The sequence below is a fragment of the Ursus arctos genome, unplaced genomic scaffold, assembly GCF_023065955.2.
Source record: "Ursus arctos isolate Adak ecotype North America unplaced genomic scaffold, UrsArc2.0 scaffold_5, whole genome shotgun sequence".
NCBI classification, from domain to species: domain Eukaryota; kingdom Metazoa; phylum Chordata; class Mammalia; order Carnivora; family Ursidae; genus Ursus; species Ursus arctos.
In genome coordinates this window covers 37,084,046-37,102,315 of record NW_026623067.1, presented here as the reverse complement: position 1 = coordinate 37,102,315, position 18,270 = coordinate 37,084,046, and the positions used below count along the sequence as shown (strand labels likewise).

The 18,270-nt window shown below is 58.5% G+C and overlaps 1 protein-coding gene across 4 annotated transcripts in view; it reads right to left on the bottom strand.

Annotated features, from left to right (window-relative positions):
* Window positions 1–357: 357 nt before the first annotated feature.
* The window catches only part of CXXC5 (CXXC finger protein 5), a 34,670-nt gene continuing 16,757 nt past the window's right edge, over window positions 358–18,270 (bottom strand). For 3 of the 4 annotated variants that reach the window (XM_026508118.4, XM_048221018.2, XM_026508116.4), the window contains exons 2-3: window positions 2,967–4,034; window positions 358–1,396 (exon numbers count right to left, since the gene is read on the bottom strand). In XM_026508118.4, the coding sequence (XP_026363903.2) occupies window positions 1,352–1,396; window positions 2,967–3,872 (951 nt within the window). In that variant the 5' untranslated portion in view covers window positions 3,873–4,034 and the 3' untranslated portion in view covers window positions 358–1,351. Of the gene's footprint in view, window positions 1,397–2,966; window positions 4,035–12,159; window positions 12,332–18,270 lie in introns of all 4 variants that reach the window. The other variant, XM_048221017.2, reaches the window with a different exon arrangement.

Here is an 18,270-nt window from a genome sequence, read left to right as displayed (position 1 = left end):
GTCCTGCTGGCTGCTCTGCACTGGCCAGGCCCTGATGATTTAGGTAAATACAGAAGGTGGCCCCAGGTGAGTGAAGGTCCCTGGAGGTCCAGGTTCTGAGGTAGGGGGTACAATCAGGCAGGCGAGAATGTTCTAGAACCAGCCATTTCCAGATTAACAGCACTTCCACCACCCCAGCCAGGCTGGCTGTTTCTGCTTGACCCCCTTCAGGATCTGCCGGGCCTGACTCAAGACAGCCCCACTCTCAACGGCCCCGGGGCCATCCTTCTTCCTTCCCAAGGTGGCTCCACGTCACCCCTGCCCAGCAACAGCCCCCAAGCCAGCCCCCCAAACCGGAGAGCAAGAAGCCAGCGGTGCTTCGTGACACAAACATGCATTCGTTTTATTCACAAAACAGCCTGGTTTCCTAAAACGATACAAACAGCATGTTCATCAGCAGGAAGCTGGCCGTGGGCAAGGGGGCCCAGGCCGCAGGGGGCCCCCGGGCACCCACACCCACCGGCAGGGGGCCACGCAAAGAAGCCCTTTCTTCTGTGGCCATCAGCGAGGCCAGAAAAAAGGACTTATTTTCTCTAAGGGAAGTAGCCAGGATCGGAAATATCGAGACACGGGCTCCCCAGATCTCCATGGATAAAGGAACAGAACTTTCATTTTCGCAAAATCATCATTATCGGGGTGGGGGATCCCATTCTGGGGACCACGAGTGCAGCACGGGCGGCCTGGGCCCAGGGGTGGGTGGGCTGCTCCCTCCCCCTCTGTGAGCTCCTGGCCGCAGCTCTGCACGCGCAGACGGACACAGAGGGGCTTCGACGCGGCACCATCAACATTCTCTTTATAAACGCGAGTGGATTCTCCAGGCAAACTATGCACTATTTCATGGTCGGAAAGAATCAAAGGAAGTTTAAATGAGGGTGGAGTTAAACTGTGCTAAATTACAGTAGTGCTTATTAGTAACTAGATTTCAAAAGGTTACAGAAAATTTACATTCTCTACACAAAAACTGCATCTCCTGCACAGACAACATCGACATCGACACAGGAAGGAAACTGATTGTCCATTCTTTGCCCAGGAAGTCTCGGTACTTTATAGATTCGTCTCTACCTCTTTTTTTGTTGTTGTTCTTCCGAAAAAGCAGTTAAAATTTTTTTTTCTTTTTCTTTTTATACTAGGGACGTGGAGATGTTAAAACGACAACAAAAAATATATATATAAAAACAGGAATGAAATCTGTGAGAGAATATTTTTGGTTCTAAAGACGGGTGCATCCGTTTGTCTTCGCCCGAATCCCTTGCCGGAGACCACACGAGCAGTGACATTGCACGGAGAGGGCAGCTTTGGGTTCCCGCCGCCGTCACTGAAACCACCGGAAGGCGGCTCCCGTCGGAAGCATCACCTTCTGGCGGGGGCGGGAGACAAAAACAAGGAGAGAGTTCAGTCAGGGTCCGGCGGGGCCTGGTGCAAAGACGCTCCCCCGTGGATGGCCTCGTGGCGGAGGGACGGGCCTGGAGTAAAGGCAGCCACCCCGCGGAGTTCCTGCCATCCTGACCGGGCCAGAGAAGAAGGCTTGACCCGCGGGGCCGCTGGAGGGCCCGGAGCACCCTGAGGCCCCCTGAGCCACTGTGTCCAGGAACCCTCCTTCCAAACAGGAAGACCCGTTCCCCTGGTCCAAAGGCCACGAGCGGCACGTGGCTGTGGCGCGTCTGGGGGCCGTGTGCATGTTTCTCTTGAATGAGCGGGGAGGAGCGTGCGCACTGGATGCCTGCATGGACGTGCGCCTCGAGCTACGCTACGGCGTGTAGTGTGTGGGGGGCCGGGGTGGGGAGGAAGGGTCCTGGCTGTGTTAAGAGGCTACATCTATGTGGATTGGGCAGGGAGGGGGGTGTGTGTGTGTGTCTCCGTGAGATGAGAGTAGGTGCCTTTGTGTGCATACAGGTGTGTTCTCTGGGCAGGAGAGCAGATATGTGAGGTTTGGGGCTTGGGGGTGGGGAGTAGCCACGGCTGGGATGTCGTTATTGTTTTCCAACCATTCTGAACATTTGCGTCCAGCCCACTCATAGAGGGGCGGGGCCGGGGCCGGGACAGCAGGCTGAAAAGATGCTTTTGTACCCAGGCCTGGCACCACAGCTAGGCTGCCACGGCTGGGGGCACAGGGACAAGCTCTGCCATGAGGGTGGAGAGAAAGCAGTATGGGAACCCTTCCGCCTGCTCGAAGCCCCTTCCTGTTCAGGCTGCCTTGGCCTAGACCATGTGGCTATGTGGTGATTTCCCCAGAAAGCCAATCATCCCAAAGTGGACAGGCCTGGCCTACACACCAAGATCAGAGCCACCCCTTCACCCTAGGCCCACAGGACCCCTGGCCGTTTACCTATGCAGCCAGACTGCCCTTGGGGTCCCAAGAAACCCTGTATCTGTCAACGAGATGTCTAGACGCAGGGTTCTTCCGGGCCTCAGGGCAGGGCAGTGAGCACCGGGGCGGCCTTAGGGGAAAGGCCGGACTCTGAAGGGACGAGTGAAGGGCTTACCCCTTAAAGCCACATGGTCCACAGGACAGAACCCCTCAAGTGGGACAAGGGAGAGCTCCAGAATCTTAGGGCATGGACTGGAAGCTTTAGGATACGTCTGAAAGTCAGAAACTTGGGACCTATATGGAAACCTCCACAGCTGGCCCAAAACTCCAGGAAGGGGTCCAGAATCCCTAGGCCTGGCTGGAAATGCTAGGCCCCCGCCTGGAACTTGATGCTCGCCTCGCAAACTACAACCTAATGAGATCTCAGGATGTGGCTCTGACTTTCTGGGCAGTGAACTGGTGTCTGGGAGCCTGCTCCAGATCCCCAGGGCCCAGGGATCGGCTGAGCAGCCCCCAGACACTCGCCCAGGTAGGAGAAGCAGGGCTGGGGGGGTGGGGGTGGGTTTGGACTGCCAGACAGACACAAGAGCCCACACACCTCCCTCTAAGGCGTCGTTACCTCCAGAGCAGCGGAAGGCTTCTTTTTGAGTTCCTCACATTTTCTGAATTTGCAAATCTGATGGCCAGTCTTTCGGTTCCTACAACTGCTGCACTGCTCGCAGTTGATGCGCCGCCGGCAGGGCGCGCACATGCCGCAACGTTTCCGCTTCTTCTTGCCCGAGCTGATGGCCGAGGCCAGCTCTCCCTGCATGGGGTACTCGGCCAGGCCGGCCATGTGCAGCGCGCTCTCGGCCAGGAACACGCCCGCCGGGGTCATGATGAAGAGGCCCGGGTTGATGGGGAAGGCGCCCAGGTAGGGGAAGTCGGACTGGCCGTTGAGGGCCTCGGCGCCCGCCACGGCCTCCATGTCAGGCAGGCCGGCGCCCGCCTCGCTCATGAGCGGGAGGTGCTCCTGCACCACGCGCTTCAGCATCTCCGTGGACTGCGCGAACTGCTGCAGCGTCAGCTGTCCCTCGGCTGCCAGCTCCGTGGCCCGTTCCGCCTTGCTCAGCAGGCTGGCCACAGCACCACTTTTGTGCTTTGAGGTAGGGTTGCTTTTGTCCACGGCCATGGCCGCCGCCAGGTCGTGCCCGTTGGCCAACAGGGAGGCAGCGGCTGCGGCAGCCGCAGCCTTCTCAGCAGCCTCGCTGCCCATCATGCTGCCGCCGCCGCTGCCGCCGCTGCCCCCGAAGGAAGAGTAGTGGGAGAGAGGGCGGGAGCGGCGCAGGCTCTTGTTGAGGGGTTCGCTGATGATGCCGCTCTTGTTCCGACGCTCGGGGGGCGGCGCGTCATCCGCCACCGAGGCTGGCGCAGCAGTGGCCACCGCCGCGCTCTTGTCGGCCACTCCTGCTTTGGGGCCGCTGCCGCTGCCGTTGCTGCTGCTACTGCCACCGCTGTCCTGGGGGCTACTGCCAAGGCTCGACATGGTGGGGCCGCGGCCCGGAGCCCACTGCTGGGGGCGGGGGCTGCCAACTGCGGGGGGTCCACAGACGAGCACCGGCCCGGCTGCCCACGACAGAGATGCCTGGTGGGCCCTGCTGCTCAGGGCAGGCACATGGTCAGGTGTCCACGTGGAAGGGTCTTCACTCTGTGGGGACAAGAGGGGACAGGGTCAGGGCGGCGGTCAACGTCTCCACCTCTCCTTCCCTCACATCCCACCACGACCAGCAGCGGTATCACCACTGTAACAACGGCAAGCCCTGGTGGGCATTTATTAAGTGCTGGGCCCCACGTGGTGAGGTAGTTTTTATGTGTACTATTTTTTTTAAAGATTTTATTTTAGAGAAAGAGAGGAGACAGAAAGACAGAGAGTGAGCACGAGCAGGGAGAGGAGCAGAGGGAGAGGGACAAGCAGGCTCTGCGCTGAGCACGGAGCCTGATGCAGGACTCGATCCCACAACCCTGAGATCACGACCTGAGCCGAAATCAAGGGTTGAACGGTTAACTGACTAAGCCACCCAGATGCCCCTATTTGTACTATTTCAGTTAAGACTCACAAGCACCCTTTGAAGTAGTGGCTAATAATACTCTATTTTATAGACGAGGAGCACAAGGTTTAGAAGAATTGACCATGGATATACAGTTAACCGGTGTCACGGTGGAGGCTCAGCTCGGGTCTGCACAGCCCAGATCTCCGGCCGGTTCTTCCTGGGCTGGGGGGGTAGGAAAGAACCGGGGATGTTTATTAACCTTGGAGGGTTAGAGAGTCACCGTCTGCTTCCTAATCTTCCTTCCCTGACCCATCTACAAAAGGATTTGGAACAGCCTCTGCAAAGCCTGAAGGTACAGACCAGAAGTCTGGGAAGTTGAGGTGCCTGGGTGGTTCAGTGGGGGCGTCCGACTCTTGATTTCAGCTCAGGTCAGGATCATGGGAATCCATGCTCAGCAGGGAGTCGGCTTGAGCTTCTCTCCCTCTGCCCCTCCCCCTGCTTGTGCTCCTATGTGGGCTCTCTTTTTAAAATACATAAATAAATCTTTAAAAAAAATAAAAAAGAAAGAAGTAGTAGTTTGGGAAGCTGCTCCCAGGCTCTCATTTGGCAATTCCTAATACATACGGATTACCTCAAGGCTCTGACAAGTCCTGCAGGGAAAGGAAACTGACTTTAAGAGGTTGCCAAATGGAGCACAGAATCCTTATTTCAAGGAGCATGTATCCTCCTGCTAGAGGGCAGTCAGCACTGTGTCAGAGGATAAGCCTTCTCCTGTAAGAGTGTGGGGGGGACACGCTGTGCACATATCGACACACACTTCCTCCTCGCTCTCAAACCAGTCGTCATTACCTCAGACCCCACTCTTGTCTCTACTCAGGCCTCCCTGCTGTGCTCCAGCCTGGCTCCCAGATGGGTCTGGGAGGAGGTCCCAGTGAGAGCCCAGGGCTGGGGTAGGCTGTGGGCAGGAGGGGCCTCTGGCTAGTGCAGGCTGGGACTGGGACTGAGAGTGGGTGTGACCCTCCAGGGAACAGAGCCTGTTCTTTAGCCACATCCACATTTCTGAGGTGCCCCTTTCTAGGACAGAGCCTGCTCTGCTCAAGCCCCAGGATTAAGGCTTATGAGCGGCCAGGCTCCTTGGCCAGGAGCTCTGGAAGGAACTGTCCAGAAGGAGTGGAGTGGCAGTTTCCTCATCAGCCCTGGCTCTCAAGTGTCCCTGCCCTGCCTGCCTGCCTGCCTGCTGGGGCCCAGCAACCCTTGGGAGCGGGGTGGGAGGGGAGGGCCCAGCCTAAGCAGCTGGCGGCTCAAGGGGGAGGCGCACATCTGGCCAGGCCTGTCCCGCTCTAGGCTTGGGGGCGGCACACATACATCTTTGTCCCCAGGCAACCCCACCACCCCTCAGTCACTGGACTCTGCCGGGCCTGGTCCTGGGAGGTCATCTAGTCCAACTTCCTGCACTTCCACATGGGGAAACTGAGGCCCCGAGCCAGCAGGGCCCCCTGCTCCGGGACTGCTGAAGAGTGGCCACAAGCAGGAGCGAGTATAGGAGAGAAAAGCTCTGTCTCCTGAGTGAGGCAAAAATGGCAGGCATCAGCAGACAGCCAGACGCTCCCTGCCTCTCCCCAGAGGGCAACGAACCATGTACACTCCTTCCGAGTGAAGGCAGATAGACGGGTGGTGAGGAAGAGCCAGGCAAGCGGGCACGTTCTACCAGGACAAACCCAGGAGGGCCCGGCAGGGTGTCCAGGATGGGCTGGGGGTACTACAGAGGTCAGAGTTGTACTAAGAGGAAGAGGATAGCGTACAATAGCCGTGCTCTGTCCCACCTGCTGAGGCCTAAGGCCAGGGTGGCTCTTCAGGCCCTCCCTCAGAAATCAACACCCCTCTAGGCAGCAGTGACCCTGGCTAGGCGTCGGAGACTAGGGCCAGCGACCATCACCTCATGTGAGCTCAGCTACCCTGCCCTGGAGCACACGGTGCCAGCAGGCCCAGACATGGTGAGGGGAGAGGACAGGAGAAGACAGGAACCCTTGGGTTGGAGAGGTGGGGGAGAGGTGGGGAGGGGAGCAGTCTGCGCCCTAGCCCCCCTGTGTGTCCCCGCCTCTGCGGCCTGCTGGCTGGTGGCAGAAATCGATAGCTGCATTAACGCTGCTCTTGCTCTCCTCCCTCCCTTCCCTCCTCCCAGCTCCAGGATCTGGCTCTGTGTGCAGGGCGGGCAGGTCAATTAGAAGTCAGCTCCCTCCAACACGGGCCTGCGTTCAGGGCTGGTGCTCTGGCTGAGTCTCTCTGCTTTTGTCTCCATCCTGAGCCTCGTGGTAGGGACCAAACCTCATGTTCTGTTCACCTCTGGCCCCTTCTTTGAATCTCTCTGATCGGTTCATTTTGTTTTGTCCTTCCTCAGGGACTTCCCTCTCCCAGCCCCCCAGGTCCTGGGACCCGCTGAGCTATGGAGCAGAGGACGTGATATGTCATCAAACAGGTGCTGCAGGCAGAACGCTGGTTTGTCAGCTACGGAAACTGAAGGTGGGGAGGACACAAGGGGGACTGGCACCCAGGTAACTCTGTCCTCAAACCTCAGGGTGGGCAGATTCCAGCATCTAGTTAGTCCCCAAGGCCTGGTCTCTAAGCTTGTTCCAAATCTGCCCCTATACCTGGCTCATCTTCTCCTTTAGACCCTGGGAAAAGCTGATGCCCTGGTCCCAGTGGACCACTGACCACAGGGCTTGTTTGCCCTACTCATGGTAGGCGAGGACATAAGACCTTCTCCCAGGCCCGAGCCCTCTACTGCAAGGCACACAGCCACCCCCTCCCAGGCCAGGAAGGGCCTGGCAGTGCCCAGGCAGCAGGGGAGGAGCTGGGGCTGCGTTGAAGCGGAGCGGGAATGAGCGGGAGGGAAAGCTGGCGGGCAGGCGGGCGGCGGCGGGCGCATCCATCATCGGCCCTGCCAGGAACGCATCCAGCCCCCAAAAAGAAATACTGCGCCTGAGGAGGGACAACAAAGGGCTCCGTTTCATCAGCAATGCGGAGCCAGCGCCCCGCCGCCCCGCCAGCCGCGGTCAGCCCACAAAGGACCCCTTTGTCCATGCAGGAGCCTGGCCGGCCGGGAGCTGGGACCAGGGGCTGACGGGCGGGGACAGAGCCCAGAGGGAGGGGGGTGAGGGGGGAACCAGTCCTGGAGAGCTGGGGGCAGAGGGGGACATGGGGGCAGAAGAACGGAGACAGGTGGTGCAGATAGGGGATCATGAGACAGAGAACTCGAGGGGCGGGTCAGAGAAAGAGGACTTGGAGAGGACAGGGCAAAGGGTCAAGGTTAGAACAGAGCCTCATGGGAAGCAGAAAACGGAGGGACTGGGCTCAGAGAGATCCAAGGCTTGTAGCCCAGCTTGGAGACTTGAGGGTCTGACAGACATGGAAACAGCGCTGAGGAGAATCCTAGACTCAGGGACCTGGGGGCCAAGAGAAAGCAGCTGGACATGCCCACGGCTCTGAGAGGGAGGCAGGGGGCGGGGGGACCCCAGCCCACTCCGGCCCATGGCTTGGGAAGCAGAGATTGATAGGGAGGAGCCTGAGGGTCAATGGGTTCTTGGCCTCAGGGCCTGGCCATGCGACCCAACCTCCTATGGGCTCTAGCTCACTGGCTAAGCTGGGCAGACAGGAAGTCAAAGCTGGGGCCACTCTCCTGACACTGGGACCATCCCCCCTGCCACTACTCCCAGGTTCTAGCCAGCCCCAGAAGACACAGACTCACCCCTCTCCAACCAGCTCCCAGCACCCAGTGATGCTCAGGGTCCCTTAACTAACCAACCCTATCAGTTAGCATTTATTAAGCATCGACTGTATCCCAGGCCCTGTGCTCCTATGCTTTACATGGAAACCAGGGAAATAGAAACTATTAAGCAGTTTCAGAGATGAGGAAACTGAGGCTCAAAGAGGTTCAAACTGTCAGGCCAAGGTCAAATGACTGGTGCCCGGTAGGGTTAGAATTTGAACCCAGAGCCCAAGTGCCAGTTACCCTCCTGGGTGACCACCTTTGCTCTACCCATGCAACTGACAAAGTAGCCCAGGGCAAGGTGACCCAGCTGTCCCAAGGCTGCCCCCCACCGGGGTTGTTACCGTGCCTGTCACCTTTATGCGGTGGGGGGGCGAGTTGTCACAGACCCCAGGGGTGTCTTCACCTGGGGGGCTTGGAGATGCCCAGGCAGGAACCTGGAATGCTAGGCCAGTGACATCATAATGCCAGCCAACAATGAGGTCACCAGAGGTGACAGTAATGCCCTCACTCCACCCTGAGCCCCAGGGGAGCCAGGATTCACCCCCAGACAGAGCCTGAGCCCTTCAGGCCAGACAGCAGTGGGGGAGGGGGCCCTGGGGGGAGAGATGGTGCTGTCTGCACACAGGTGGCCCACAGTGAGATGTTCTAGATGTTCAGTTGCACACACACCCCCCTCCTGTTTAGCCAACAGCAGCCCCACGGCCTGCGGTACTGCCCTGGAGGAGCACACGGGGGCTGGGCCAATGGTCACAGGAACCACTATGAACCGAGCGCGGGAAAGCCACCGAGTGGAGCACTGGGGGCCTTTCTGGAGGAAGGAACTGCTAGCCTGTGAGCTCAAGATGAGGAGAGGTTACCAGAGGGGACGCGAGCCTACAACAGTTCTTAAGAAAAGGGGAACAGGGGTGCCTGGCCGGCTCAGTCGGCAGAGCATGCGGGGGAGCATACGACTCTTGATCTCGGGGTGGCGAGTTTGAGCCCCACGTTGAGGGTAGAGTTTACTTAAAAAAAACAATGGGGAAGAGGGTGTGAGGTATGGTCGTGAGGCTGGCAGGGTCCCAACTGGGCAGGGCACGGAGGCCAAGGATAGGATTTTTTTTAAACAGCTTTACTGAGGCATGGTTTACACACTATAAAATTTACCCATTTCTAAGTGTACAATTCAATGATTTTTAATAAGTTTACAGAGTTGTGCCACGCCGCCACCACTGCCAAGGGCAGAGTCTGAGCAAGGCGCCATCCCTCTCTGGCTCATTGGCTGGCTAGAACAAACTTCTAGTCGTCCTTCCTGCTGAGGGAAGGCTTCCTGGAGGAGGGTACATTCCGGCAGGGCCTTCAGGACCCCGAGCCACTGGCCCAGCAGGGCACACCATTCCGCCATCATCTGGGCAGACCAGCACTGCCAACTTGCACACTCCAGCTCTTCACACCCTTCCCCACACTTCCCTGTGCACTCCTGACATCCCTGTTACACCCTCTTCACACCCTTCCACCCACGCTGGTGGCTGGTCTTCTTGGCCTCCAAAGGAGGTGAGATGGACAGACAGACGGATGGTGGGCAAGCCAGTGGTGGTGAAGAGAACAGACCACAGGCTCTGGTGGCTGAACTGAGCCGAGGCTGAGCAAGCGGGGCGGGGGGGTGGGGGTGGGGAGCAGGGGGAGCAGGGGGAGCAGGGGGGGCGTCGTCTCTGATTTCAATGATTCAGCCTAGGGAGTTTCCATAAGGAAAAAAAAGCTCCACTCAGGCCCAAGGCAATGCACACGGAGACACTGGTCCTGGAGGCTGGGAGAAAGGCAGTCCTGGCCCGAGAGCACAGGGCACATATCCAGCTACAGATGAACACACAAGAGCACACGCTGACCACTGCTGACACCCAGCAGATGGCCTGGGGCAGGGCATGCCCTCAGCACCACTAGAACCTCCCTAAGACAGAACAGGGGGCTAGAGTCCTACTTCCCTGACCCTCTTAGACCCCTCCACCTAAGGCAGCACCACCCCGTTGCCTGCAGAATGAAACATACTGAAGAAAACCCCAGGAGTCCATGGGGCTCTATTCTCCCTTACAGAGCTCCCAAAAAACAGTTGGAGGAGGGGGTCAGCCCATTTCATGGAAAGGAACACTGAGGCCCCAGACAGGAGGTAATGCCCTGACCTGGGGCTCTAGGGAGGGAGTGATCTGGGACACTTCTGATAGAGACAAAGGCTTCCTCCCCGGGTACCTCCTTCAGGCCAGGTTCCCTCCCTGCAAGAATCAAACGATCAGGAGAGCCCTTTCCTCGGCGTGACCTTGGCATACGGCCCCTGAGTCTGTTTCTCTATCTGTACCATGGAACCCCGAGGATAAGAGTTACTATGTTAAGGAACGAGGACTTCCTGTGTGCCAGACACTATATGCCTTGTCTCTGAATCTTCCTACACACCTTCTGAAGGAAGATGATTATTGGCCCATTTAGAGCAAGCAATCTGATAAGCAGCTGTGACGCAGGGAAAACGGATGCCCTCTCTATTGGGGACCCTCTGGATCTAGACCAACGTTTCCCAAAGTGATGTCTGCGCTGACATCAACCTGGGGTCAGAGCCACACACATCTTAAGACCTCCCTCCCGGTGGACCGTGGCGGAAGGCTAGGTCAGAGATAACTGGGCCAAGGAATTAGAGGAGGGGGGATCTGTCCTTTTAGGGCTTGCGTGTGAGGAGCAAGGGTGTTAACAGGACTACTTAGGGGACCAGAATCCTAACATCTAGGTTTGTGGCTCTCTCCTGTCTCTTCCTGTTGATTTGACCGCACCTTTGCCCCACAATGAGCCTCAGTTTCCCATCCGTAAAAAGGAGAATGGTTCTTACTGCTCACCCCAAACTATAAGAGTCATGATGCCTGAGGGGTCCATGAGGAAAAAAGTAGAGACACAGGAAAAAAGACTCCAGATAGTGACCCCCTCCCACCCTCCAAATCCCAGAGGACCTGAATCTGCCCAAGAAGTGACCTGCAGACAGGGACACTGAAGTCTGGAGAGGACGTTTTGAACAGGCCCTAGGGTTGAGACCCTGTGAGGCTTACTGGGGAGACGAGCACGTAGCTTCTTCCCAATGCGATCATGTCCCCAGAGGACACGATAACAGCAGACCCTCATAACCCATACTCACTCTACCAGTACTATGCTGAGCACCTTACACACATTTTCTCTTTGAATTTCTTCTGTAACTCTTTAACTAGTATTGTCACCCATTTACAGATGAGGCCACTGAGACTCAGGGAAGTCAAGTCACCTGTGTAAGGTCACAAGGTCAATAAGCAGCAACGCCAGAATTTGAAACCGGGTCTGTGTGACTCCAAGGCCTGGCTCTCCAACGCTGGCCAAGGGCTCGGAGGGACATGGAAGGAGGGTTTATGGCGGGAGGATGAGGTCCAGTTCAGCCCGCCCTAGGGGTTCTCGGGAGGTCGGGTGGGGTGGCTCTCAGGCTCTGGGCAAAATACGTGAAGGCACTGTCGCAGAAGTCTGCAGCTGTACCCTAAGGCCCAGGAAAAGACAGGGGAAGGGGCTGCGGGTGGGCCGGACGGGCCAGGCTGGGCCAGAGCTCCGGGCATTCCGGCGGCCTCCGCAGGAAGCAGAATGGGACGGAAACCGGCTCCTGCCTCCTCCCCCAGAATCCTGTGGGCAGCCCAGCCGGGCCGCACAGAGGCCCTCTTTGTGCCTGCCCCAACCCGCCACCCGCGGCTGGCCCAGGGTTTTGAGTTTCCTGGGGGGGTGGGGGCCCTGTCACTGCTAAACCTCCAGCTACCTCCCCCTCTCAAGGGTGGTCACAGCAGTCCACAGCTGGTGGAGGAAGTGAGTGGATGGCCAGGGTTAGCCCAGAGACCCTGGGGGACCCGGAGTCTGCCCACGTCTCATACCCCCAACACTTACACACCCTAATTGGGGGCTGGTGGTGGGCAGGGACCCAGAGAGAACCTGAGAAGCCATCCCCCTGAGCCTGCCTCTCTGCCCGAAGCCGCGAGCCCACCGTGACGTACCTGGAACCCCCCATCTCACTCCATCTGGGTGTTACTGGGCCCAGGTGGGCGCTCATGAAGAGGCTGGCCGCCACGGTAGGTCAGTCCATCTCTCAACCACCATTTCCCACTCTCCAGGGGCTCGCTGGACACACAGAGCACATCGAGGGGGAGGCCTCAGGCTCCCTTCAGCCTGTCAGGGACAAAAGCCTCTTGGGTGGTATAAACGTGCTCAAGGAACACCGGGCCCCCGGGAGTGAGCTCTGGCTGGAGCGCGTATTACGAGCAGCAGTACAAACCAGCAGATCCATGTGTGTCCACCCAGAAGGTGCGTCAGATACTGTACACGCTGCACGCATGAGTGTGTGCGTGTGCGTGCATGTCTGGGGTGGGGGCTGTGGGTGTGCCCAGGTGTATATGCACAGACTCAGATGGCACCCAGTGGGTTTGAACACTGATGTATACACAGGGCTTATATGCCAGTGTAGGTGAAGGTCTTTGTGTGGCCGCCTTGTATGTACAAGTGTAGCGTGTGCTATCTACGTCCCCGGATGTAAGCATATGCCTGAGTGTGCATGTGTGTATAGTACAGTGGTTTACATGATGGCTGGATGTTTCTGGGTTCTTCTGCTCCGTGAGCGTCAACACATTGTTGCCATGTGTATACCAGTGTGAGTCTGTGTGTGTGTGTGTGCGCGCGTGTGCGCACGCACATGCGTGTGCGCACGCACATGCGTGTGCACACTGTGGGTTGTATCAGGGCTTCTGAGGCATGAGTGTGGGGCCCAACTGGGATGGGGATGGTGCAGACCGGAACTGATGCCAGGTGCTGGGGCCCCTATGGAAACAGGAAGCTGCCCACAGGTGTGCTTGGCTGTGGTGGGGGCTGGGCTCCACCCACGTTCAGTTTGTCCCCCTGAGAAACCAGCCCAGGGTTCCATTAGCCGAAAGCCTGTCCCAGCCACGAGGGAGGCACCTTCCTTGCCTGTCTGCTGTTCAAGACCGAACAGCTCTGACCAGCGTCTACCCGCCCGCCTGGCCTGAGCACGGAAAAAACTGGAAAACAAAAGCCCCCAGACCGCAGGCCCTCCCTGCAGAGGCGTGGGGGAGGCATGCAAGAGGCAGGAGGCTGAGGAGGAAGGAGGGAGGTGTCGCCGCAGCCCCGGAACACAAAAATAATGAGGCGAGAGGGGCCATGGGGCCGAGCCGGCTGGTTCCGGAGTCGCTATCTGACCTTGACAGATGCCACAGCTGGGCGCCTGGAGAGGAGCCGCCGCCACGGTGCTGCAGAACACCCCCACCCCCTGCCCCCTCCCCCAGGCCAGGTCGATGGATGTCCAGGCAGGCCCCAGCCACAGGCAGCCACCCCACCAGGTGGGAGAAGGGAGGCCTCAGAGTGTGTCCCAGCTGGGGGGAATGGGGTGGGAGGATATGGAGGCAAGGGAGTGGGGGCAGGGCCCTGCAGGGCACGGGAGGCAGCAATGTGGTCTCCGAGGGCACCCTGGCCCTCAGGTGTGGCTGTGGATGTGAGAAGCACAGAGCGTGCTACTGTGCTTGTCTAGCTGTGAGGCTGAGCGTGTGTGGGGCAGGGAAGCAGAGTGTGACTGTGTGTGTGACAAAGATCACACTTGTGTGTGTCCTTGGGGTCACACAAGGCTGGAGAGTCAGGCTAATGTCCCTGAAATGGGTGTGGCCACACCACTCAGGGGTGGACACCGATCACTCCCCTGCCCCCTTCCAGAGCCAGAGCCGTCCTGGAGGGTGCGAGCCATGCCGGGGCCAAAGCGGGGAAGGAGGACAAAGAGAACCACAGGCCCCACCACCACCAAGTTCTGTCACATGCAGATGGAACAGGGCGGCCCCTGCGGCCCTTCCCAGCCTACTCTCTCTCCCACTGAGGTGGTGGTCCCCGGCTGATGGACACCGGGCTGGGCACCATGGCTCTGGGGACACCCATGAGGGGCTGGGTGTGAGCTGCAGGAGGGGATGCTAGGCTGGAGGCGGATTAACAATTCCGAGCACTGGCTGCATAATTAAAAAATCATTACAGGCGGGCGGGCAGAGCCGAGTGTGAGCTCACGCTCAGAGCAGGCGGGGACACTGCCATGGCGCTCCCCCTCCCACTGCCTCCCCGAGGAAAAATCCCACCTGCTAATATAATTATGGAAAAACACAAGCACAGAAATTTGGTTTCAGCAAACAACGTGCCTGAGTGCCCAGGGCCTGCCTGGCCCTCAGCAGAGTGAGCAGGTTGGCCACTCATGCCCAGAGCTCATGGCAGTGAGGCAGGCCCTGCTGGGTCCGTCCTCCAGACCCTGACTGCCACCCTCTCGGAGCTCACAAGAGAGGGAAGTAGGGGCACAGAGAGCCGGGTTCCTCAAATCCCAAACCCAGGAGAAAACTGGTCAGTCCTGATAGTTTACAAATAAGGAAACTAAGGCGAAGGACTCTGCCTAAGGTCACTCACTGTGTTCCTGACAAAGCTGAGGAGGAACTGGATTCGGCCACACCAGAGCAACACCTCAGGAGCTCGATACCCCCCCCCCCACCCCTTCCCCTGCATCTCCCAGCTTCCCTCTCTCATCAACCCCCCCGCCCCCCACCGCCCAGCTCCTCCACTCCTGCTGCTACAGCGGCTCTCCCTGAGACTGAATGGGACGGCCCGGAGCCTCCCCACGCCCGGACCCCACCGTGGTTGCCCCAGCCTCCCATTCAGGGACAGGGCGTCTTGGGCTCGTCTGGGTTAAGCCAGGCGAGCAGAGCTGGCTCCCGCCCCGAGAAACGCGGCCAGCTCTGGGGCACAGGCCCCAGAACGGCAGGAACAGCCGCCATCACCTCGGGCCTGGAGCGGGCGGCGGGCGGCGCGGGGAGGGGAGCCGGGCCTAATTAGTCGGCCTGGGACCCGGGCGGGCGCCGGGGCGGCAGACGCGGCAGCCAGAGCCGCGCAGGCACGTCCGCGGCCGGCCGGGAGGCGGCGGGGAGCCGGGAGGACGCGGCGCCCCGAGCCGCTGGGGGACAGGCGGCCTGGGAAGGACCGGGCCGAGGAGATTCCGCACCGAACAGGCCTGCCTCCCCTCATTGCTCGGTGCCACCAGGCGCAGCAATTAGAGGCTTTCAAAGTTTGTCCTTAATTGGTTTCATTTTTGCCTCATAAATGATTCATGGCCCCGGAGGTCTGCCAGGCTGGGGGGGGGGGGGACGCGGGGGGAGTGGCAGGGGAAATTTGGGGAGGCTTTTGCCTGGAGCCAGGCCCCCTACCTGAGGCTGGGGAGGGGATGACAGGGGCTGGGGAAGCCTTGGGCAGGTGGGATCCTCCAGCCAAAATAAAAACCCAGGCCCTCTCCTTGGGGCGCTAATTAGAAACTGTAACTCGTTCTCTGCAGACCAAGCTCTGTGTCCAGGCCCAGAGCCACTGCAGCTGCTGGGGCCCTGGGAGCATGAATAATAATGTAATGATAACACAGTAACAGCGTCAATAATAATAATAACCATGGCCAACGCTTAGAGTTCATACTAAGTTCCAGGCATGGAGCTAAGAACAAATGCATTATTTCTTTTAACCACTCTCCCACCCCCAAGCACCACCAGGGAGAAGTACCAAGACCCCCATTTTACAGATGAAGGAACTGAGGCTTGGAGAAATGAAGGTCTGCCCTCTGATACTCTGATGCCAGAACTCCTCACTCCCCGCTCTCAGGAGCACAAGGCTCAAAGCTGCAGAGAGGGAACGCTGCCTGCCAGGTGGAGTTGCAGGCCCCAGGGAAGTCAGGGAAGGTACTGAGGCCTGCAGATAGACCCCGGGGTGCACCAGCACCCCCACACCCACCTGGGCCAGGTTAGCTCTGCCCCGCAAAAGGCTGTGCGGGCCTTGGCTGAACAATGTCCTCACAGGGCCTTCACTGGTCTATCTGTAAAATAGGAAAAGAGGAGCCCTATGACCCTCATCCAGTGCTCACTCTGTGCTAGGCATGGGAAACACGGAGATGCCAGGGACCCCACCTTCAGGGAGCTCCTAGTCTAGGGGAGACATGGACAGACACACACGTAGTCTGTACAGAGAGCCCTGAGCACTGAGCCTGTGGCCTCATGTGTTGGAGGATAAGTACCCAGAGCTTCTTGGAGGCCAGGTGGGCAGAAAAAGCTTCTCCCTTCTGACCCTATACCCAGCTTACATGGGAGGCTCAGGGAATGGGTGTGGCCTGCTTAAACCCAAGCATAGAGTCAGACCTCGAAGAAATTCAGAAGTACAGACCACATGAGAGTGACGTGGGATGCAAAGTGCCCAGCTCATCCTGCCCATGATGGTCACTTTTATTCTGAAAAAACTATCAGAGGTGAGGCTTACACAATTAACTGCAGGGCCCACCTGGACCCTAGGGACATCCTGAGGGGATGTGCTAAATCAATCTGGGAGTGAACGCTGTACGGAATGACTCCCCCTAGAGGGCCCCAGGGGCTCGCTCTGGGTCGCTAGCTGTTGGCTCTTGGGGGGCCTCACAAGTACCACCACCTCTTGAGCCTTCTAGCTCCTCTGCCCCAACCACATGCACCAGATTCCCCTCCAAAAACCCACTGGCCTTCTCAGGCCCTGGCGCCAGCCCAGTCCCATTGGCTCCCTGCTCTCCCACCCAGGCTGGTACCAAGGCCAAGACACTTGAAGTGATTATACCTCTTCGCGCCTCACCACAGCCCTCTGAGTGGCTTATGGGATCATCCCCATTTCCCAGATGAGGAAAATGTCTCAGAAAAGCTAAGGAACCTGCCCAAAGCCACACAGCTTGGAGGAACCCAGGTCCAAACCTCTTGAAGGCCCATGTTCCTCACCTTGCTGGCCTCCTGCAGATCAGTATCTTTGACCTGTCCTATGGGTCCATAGGGCTTCCATTTTCCCTATTTTATAGATGGCCACCTCCTGCCTGAGCCCCGACCCTTCCTCGGTCTGGACAAAGCCTGTACAGAGCCCACACTTCTCTTGACACTAGAACTTGATCAGACTCTTATGGTCAGGGGCCCTGCCGGGAGGTCCTAGGAATGGAGTCCCTATGTATCCAAGGGAGCCCTGGAGCATGGGGCCTCCTGCCTCAGCCAACTGGGTCATCATGAGGATTAGGTATGGTGGTGGAGGAAGCCCCCACGTGAACACACAGGGCAACACAAACGTCTGATGGAAGGGCTGGGGGAGGAGGCACAATGGTACCAGGAGAGCCAGGATCGGGGGGCTGGCCACGTTCTCCGGCCCTCTCCTCAGGGAACAGAGTCCACTTTGAGGCCCCTATCACCCACACTTGGGACGGGGCTGCCTATGGGAGCATTCCTTCCCCGGGAAGAAGCCTAAGCTTTACACACCCCCTACACCACCGTGCTGGAAGACAGAGCTGAAGAGGTGGGCAAGTCAAATCCTCTCTGGGCCTCAGCTGCTTTATCTGCACAGCAGACCTATCATGTCCTTTGAACCCTCTGGGTGTAAGTTTAGAGGTTTTGAAAAAGTTATTTGTAAGCAGCGGACACAACATTCGGCTGTCTGCGCTGGCCACAGCACTTGAGACACTGGAGCTGGTATACAGAAGCTTGACAATGGCTTGTTGAACACGCTAACAAGGGGCTGAGTTCTCAGGGTGCCCACGTGCACCCAGCAGCCCAGTCCACACACACTTCCCAGGTGTCTACTCCGAAGTAAGATACTCGTCTGCCTCCTCCTCCTCCCTGTGCTTCCGTGGGCTGCACCAGGACTGCCCCGCCAGGTCACTGGGGTCCCTCTCCCCAGCCCGCCCAGGAAGCGGCCAGTCTCAGGCCGGTCAGCACTGACGTCATTAGGACTGGCTGGGCGTGGAGCCTGCCACCTCCGGAACCACCAATTAATTAACTTTTTCAAATTAATTTCCCAAGCAAAATCCCATAATTACATCTATCTCCATCAGCCCGCACTGGGCAGACAAGAGGACCCCGCCATGAGATCGAGTGAGGGGTGAGGGATGACCACAGCAGCCCCAGGACCAGGGCAGGGAGGTGCTGAGGGTTGGGTTTCACCCCAGCAAAGCAATTGCCTGATGTCCTTATGGGTGCCATCTGGAAGGGGAGGGAGCGGAGAAGCCAGAGCCCATGCCACCCCCCCAGTCAGAAGGGGGGGGCCTC